At 49.9% G+C, this 6,000-nt stretch overlaps 1 protein-coding gene across 1 annotated transcript in view; it reads right to left on the bottom strand.

The window, feature by feature from the left end:
• Positions 1-239: 239 nt before the first annotated feature.
• The window catches only part of GAREM1 (GRB2 associated regulator of MAPK1 subtype 1), a 163,547-nt gene continuing 157,786 nt past the window's right edge, over positions 240-6,000 (bottom strand). Inside the window, exons 5-6 of the mRNA XM_064481520.1 lie at positions 2,716-2,882; positions 240-1,352 (exon numbers count right to left, since the gene is read on the bottom strand). Of these exons, the coding sequence (XP_064337590.1) occupies positions 443-1,352; positions 2,716-2,882 (1,077 nt within the window). The 3' untranslated portion in view covers positions 240-442. The remainder of the gene's footprint in view (positions 1,353-2,715; positions 2,883-6,000) is intronic.

Raw genomic sequence — 6,000 nt, 5'->3', positions numbered from 1 at the left:
GAGAGTTAATAATCTAAAGACGATTCTCCCAAAGGAGGGAATTGTTCAAAAGTGGTTGTTTTTTTGTTTTTTGTTTTTGTTTGTTTTAAAGATTCTGATGTCATTCAGCTTTGGCTATTTTGTAAATAAATATCACCTTCTCGCATAAACTTTCTTGGGTAAGAATTATTTCTCTGAACATGCCTTTTGTCTTTTAGCAGCTGTTGAGTGTTGAGTGACGTACAAGGCACACCTCTAAGTAAGTGTTCTGTACAGCATTTTTATTGATGTACAAAATAGCCTGTTCACCATTCAAAAACGTTAATCTGCATAGTAAGAGTTTTCTCTTATCCCTATTTACAGAGAAGGTTTTTAGTGCAAAAAACAGGAACCTGGGTCCCAGTCCGCCCCCTCTAGCGCGCACACTTTTCAGTTTTGTTCACTGCTAGCCGGGGTGATTTGGCTATATTTTGGGCCTCCAGCCGTTAATGAATTGCATGATTTTCTTCACCTGCAGTTTGCTCAGTTTGAAATCCTCCGAGAGGATTTCTTCCGTGAGCTGAACCAGCAGATTCCCATCAATCTTTTCGGTGACGAAGAAGGAAATGACGTCTTCGGACAAGCCGATGAAGCGCAGGGACTTGGCCACTTCCTCGATGGACAGTCCCGACAGGTCGGCGGGCGGCTGCCACGGGGAGCCGTCGCCGCAGGACCGCGGGGCCAGCTGGAGGTGCAGCGGGGAGGAGAAGGGGTAGGAGACGGAGAAGAGGTCCTGCAGGCCCCTTGGGACAAAGCAGGGGTCCTCAGAGAGGTCCGGGGACCCAGACTGGGGCTCTTCCTCAGCACCATCGATTTTCAGAGGCAAAGGACAAGGTTCGGAGGCGGCTCTCTCTTCCACCGGCTTCGGGGCCCTGGGGGGTAAGGCAGGGCAGGAGACGCTCTGCTTGGCCCGGCCGGCGGCGGCAGTCTTCTCGTCCGTGCTCCCCAGGGAGTAGCTGGCCGACTTGGGGCAGCCCGGGACGCTGCCGCTGCGCTCGGCGGCGGCGGTGGCGGCGGCGGCGGCGCGGGGCGGGCTGGCCCCCAGCTCGCAGCCGTCCCGCCCGAAGGGCGCTGGGCAGTTTCTCTTTGGTGTGCCTGGCGTCTTCTGCCGCGGGTAACTGTAACTCCTGCTGGGCTCCAGCAGGAAGTCGCTTCTGGTCTGGGTCTCCGATGCCCCCGAGTAATGGTTGGGCCACGACAGGCGCGACGAGAGCGCTTCCGCAGACGGACTTCCAAACGGGGACTTCGGGTCCCCGGAATCCGTCTTCACTCGGTGACACGGGTAGCAGGAAACGGGAGCACTTTCGGGGGGGCTCGTGTCACTTTTAGTAACGCTGCTCAAAAGCAAAACACAGAAAGGGAGATGAGTGAAAACATAAAATCTCAATAGGTAATTATAGTTATGAACATAGTGTTTAAACATGCTACAGCAGAGATGGCAAATAGGAACAACATAAATTTAACGAACAAGAACATCATTGTTAGTGGGTGCCTGGATCTTTAAGACAAGAAAAAAAATCTATTTTAGGAGGTAATTAGGTTTAACTTATTTACTTGACGAACGTACCGGGGATCGAGCCGAGAACCTCGATGCATGCTAAGCATGCACCCTGCCAGTTGAGCTATACCCTCTCTGCCTTTCCCTGAAAAGCAAATTCTTAAGCCCTGTTTGGGCTTATCACCAACAGGCGCAGGGGATGAGGAGTGATGTCTGCAGCCGGCAAGGGTGGAGTGACAGCAGTAAATGGTGTCTCGCTGCAGTGACGGGACTACATTACTGCCACTGATGACCCTATTACCAGCCAAGAGTCTGAGGCTGGAAGAAATGCTTTGAATACAATAATTATGCTTGCCTTGGTTTCTGTACAATTACGTAACATCAGCATAAAGATTTAACTGTCCAGGGAACACAAGGACACGTGAAGGAGAGCTACTTTGACCTGTCATGATCATACGCGGAGTAGTGAATTCAGCTCTGCGGCCACATCTTAAGAGCAACAGAGACCACGGAGTGTGCTCAGAGGTGGGTGACAGGGGGGACAGCTGGTGGAACTGAGGCTGTCCCTTTTGGAGAAGAGAAGACTTACATTCTAGCTGACCTCGCGTTTTCACAGTCTGGCCAAGAGAAGCGGGGTAGACCTATGTTTGCTTGTCTAGACATAAGAAATAGCTGAAAGTTACAAGGAGATAGATTTCAACTGGATGTAATGAAAGATTTCTAAAAACAGTTATTGGCGTGTGCCAACCGTGGAATGAGCTCACGGCAATGGAAGGACCCAGACAGAAGCAGAAGACTGCCTGACAGTGATGGTCAGGAAGGGATCCTGGCACTGGGTGGAAACTCAGTGTGAGAGCCCACAGGACCCCTGCAATTCCACTTCCTCCTTGAAGGTGCTATCTGCTTGTGTGACGCCAAAGTGGAGAGAACCAGATGCTAGCCTTGACTGCTGAATTCCTCAGATTCTGCATCTTCCTAGGTCACTGGTGCTTCCATCCTAGCTCAAAACCAACAGGGACACATCAAGCTCTTCCAGTAAAATTATTTTAAAAAAAAGGTTTTTTTTTGTTTTTTTTTAAAGAAAATTTCCTCTTCTACCACCCTGCCTACGTGACGGCTCCTGGACACTGTTCTCAAGAACTGGGGACCTGGCTGATAAGAGGAACCGTGGTGACCTGGGCTCTGGCGGTAGGACTTACATGTCGTGCAGCCCTGAAGAATAGTAGGACAAGGTGGGGCTGGGAGAGCGAGTCTGCTGCCGCGCCGGCTTGGCTGTGCGAGGAGGGACGGAGGGGCTGGTGGACAGAGGCTTTGCGCTTCGGGGCGGAACAGGTGGGGCGTTCAGGAGCCGGCATTCTTCCCTGACCTGGCGCAGAAAAGAACACTCGGGGTTAGCAACACACGGACACCGCACGGGGGCCAGCTCCCTCCTGGAGGGTCAAGTGGCTACTCCTACAGCGACACCAGCAGGGGTGGGGAGAGGGGAGAGAAGACCTGCGCAAACAAGGACGATAGGAAACACGAGGCTGCCAGAGATGAAACCCACCACGGATGTGCTGGGACAGAGCGATTTTCAAAGAAGATGTTTGTGCAATTGCCGCTGAAATGTACAAGTAATGTGACAGTACGGTGAGGAGTCAGTGACACGCTGAGGAGGCAGGAAACAAGGAAAATAAGGGCGTAAGCAATCATGGTCTTAATAAGAGGATTACATTCTCTGGGGGAGGTGTGTTTTTTCATTGTTCAAACTGAATTCGATTTGATGCAAACCTTAGGGAATGGTGGACCTTCTCTAGTGTAAACGCTCCTTCTGAAGTCAGGTTCAGGGCTTCTCACAGGTAAATGTGCACACGAATTCCCTGGGGATCTTGTTACAGGCAGGTTCTGACTCAGCAGACCCAGGGTGGAGCCTGAGATTCTGCAGTTCTAACAAGCTACTGGGTGGTGCGGATGCTGCCAGTCAACGACTGCAGTTTGAGAAACCAGGCGGCAGATGGTGCAATGAGGCAGCTCTCCAAATCCAAAAAAGTCCTTATGTGAGGCTGCCTCCACCTCTCTCATCCTTTATCTTCACACCGGGGAGGAGACAGGTGACCTGTGACGTCCTCAGTCTGCCATCACCCCAGCTTGTTTTCCATTCGTGGCAGGCGTTCAGAATAGGGTTCTTTTTAATGAAGCGGACATTTTAATGTAGTTCTCTGTGTCAGACAGCAGGGGGAAGTTTATACTTGGTTCAGCTAGCCTATCCTTAAATACATAAGGAAAAACAGAGCCAATTCTGACTTTGTCAAAAATACCCTCGCCCGCTTTTAGACTGTGTTCTCACCTATTTTTTCACCTTTGCCTTCAATACCTTTCTGTCTCAACGGCTGCACACCTGGCCTCTAACTGGCTTCCCAGGCCGGATTCACTTTCCAGAGACCAGATGTTAAAAGTCACGTGACCCTAGGTGACCCAGCAAACCCCACTTCTAAGCGAAATGGAAGCCATTGAAAGTCTCACCAACTGCATTTCTTCCTGGGGCTGGGGGCAATGCTCCCGCCCAGAGGACCCACCGCCCCGGTTACTGTGACGCGCTGGATCACAGTTTTTCATCTGGAGCAGCTCTTGAGGATAAAACAAAATATTCAGAGCAGCAGGTTTTCCTCTCCAACAGCTGCAGGCTTTCCCCCTTTTGAGCTTTTTAAAAGATGGTGGTGGCGGCGGAGTAGATGAGGTTTGGATGAAGAAGACAGGGCTTGTAAGTGGGCCAAAGGGGACTCCTGCCCTACTTTGGGGTCTTCTTTTCTTAAGAAGCTGAGAACCAACCAAGACACTGAAAAGTCCTGGCTGGGTCACTCCACTCCTTGGCTTTTGGGAGTATATAGTGGTTACCAAGTAAGTCACATATTGTGTCTTGTCAGGGAATTGTCAGAAGCCAACCGTGTTTCTTTGCTTTCTCAGGGACTGTATAGAATCCAGGATGGATGGGTGTAACTTTTATAGATGTGCTTGGTTCTGTTTATGCTCAGAGTAACAGGAATCATGGAAAACGTGAGAAGATGAGGAGTCTGTCAGTTAACTTTTCAACTTTAAAAATAAACAGTCACTTCTCAATATTGGATTAGAGTGGAGCACAAGGAAAACAGGGTTAGGAAAACAGGGTTAAGACTGGATTTGATTTAGGAATTTCTAAATTTCAGAACTAGTTATTAAATACGACATTTTACTAGGGACTGCTTACCCAGATGTCAGCTATAATAGGCTGAAATGTCGATTACAACATGCATTTCAGGTTAGGACCATTGGCTGACCCAGGTCTCGGAACACAGAAAAGCAGCCACTTGTAGTTGAATGTGACCTCTGGGAAGTCGTTTCTTCCTCTTCTTAATAACCCCAGGGACTCAAGGTCAACGACAGCTGGTTCTGCCTCCTCCTCCCATAGCTGGCCGGTCCTAAAGAGCTTCCCCAAAGGTTTCCCGTGTAAGAGAAGGTGAGTGAGGAAGAGCAGTAAAAAGCAGCATGTGTAGGTCACAGGGACCAGGGAGGTGAGCTCTGTGACTGGGAGTGTTTCCAGCAAACTCCAAATAGCGTTTGAAATATGGGAAGCATCTGAGGTGGCCACATGACTCCTGAAAGGAGATAAAGAACACAGGTGTGTGTGTCTGTATGTGTGTGAGCATGAGCGAGAGCTCTTAGGAGATGGGATGCGGTCACTGAGGAGATGCTAATATAAGGCCGGAGAAAGGTTTCCTTCCGTTGTGATGAGGGCAGTTTGGGTGGGACTTGAAGGGCAAAGAACTAGGCTTATTTGAAACCCCTTTTGGAGAAAAGGTAGTCAAGAGTAAAACAGAAACCGACTTCAAAGGGACCCTGCCCACGACAAGGATTCAGGTAAGCAAAGAGCCTGTGTTCCACGAGGCAGGTGCGTGAGGGCAGCCCTGGTGGTGAGCGCAGCCCATGGCCCCGCTGACTCCTCTCCGCGTGTTCCTGTCAACCGGCTGCCGCAGATGTGTGGCTGCTCAAATGCAGCCATAGTTCACTGCATTTTAGGGAGAAAATTACACATTTTGGGATTTGGAAGTTACCCATCATGAGGGTTTACTGGGCCACCTGACTTCCTGTCTCTTACACCCTTCTACTCATTCCACTTTTCTTTGCTTCCTGACCCGATTCATCCTGGGACATTTCTATCCCAGAGAAACGGAGCTGTGGCTTGAAAGAAACGTTATGTGACAATAAAAGGCAATTTACATACTGGATGGCCAATCGCCTTATTTCCAGTTTTCCCTCACATTCAGTTTCACTTTTTAAAGTTGCTATGTTTTCAGCACATTCCTTCTAAACGTCTCAGCATGCGGCTTTCATCACGTTACTCCCCACCCCCAGTGGCCCCTCTGACTACTGGCTGAAGTCCAGCCTCTCCTGCCTCCGGCTGAGGCCCGCTGCAGTCTTTCCAGTGACTTCCAGCTAGAGTTATTCCATTTTATTCCATCTTTCTAGTT

The sequence above is a fragment of the Camelus dromedarius genome, chromosome 32 (assembly GCF_036321535.1).
Source record: "Camelus dromedarius isolate mCamDro1 chromosome 32, mCamDro1.pat, whole genome shotgun sequence".
Lineage (NCBI taxonomy): Eukaryota > Metazoa > Chordata > Mammalia > Artiodactyla > Camelidae > Camelus > Camelus dromedarius.
Note: the sequence above shows the minus strand (reverse complement) of the source record. Positions and strands in the feature narration are given on the sequence as shown.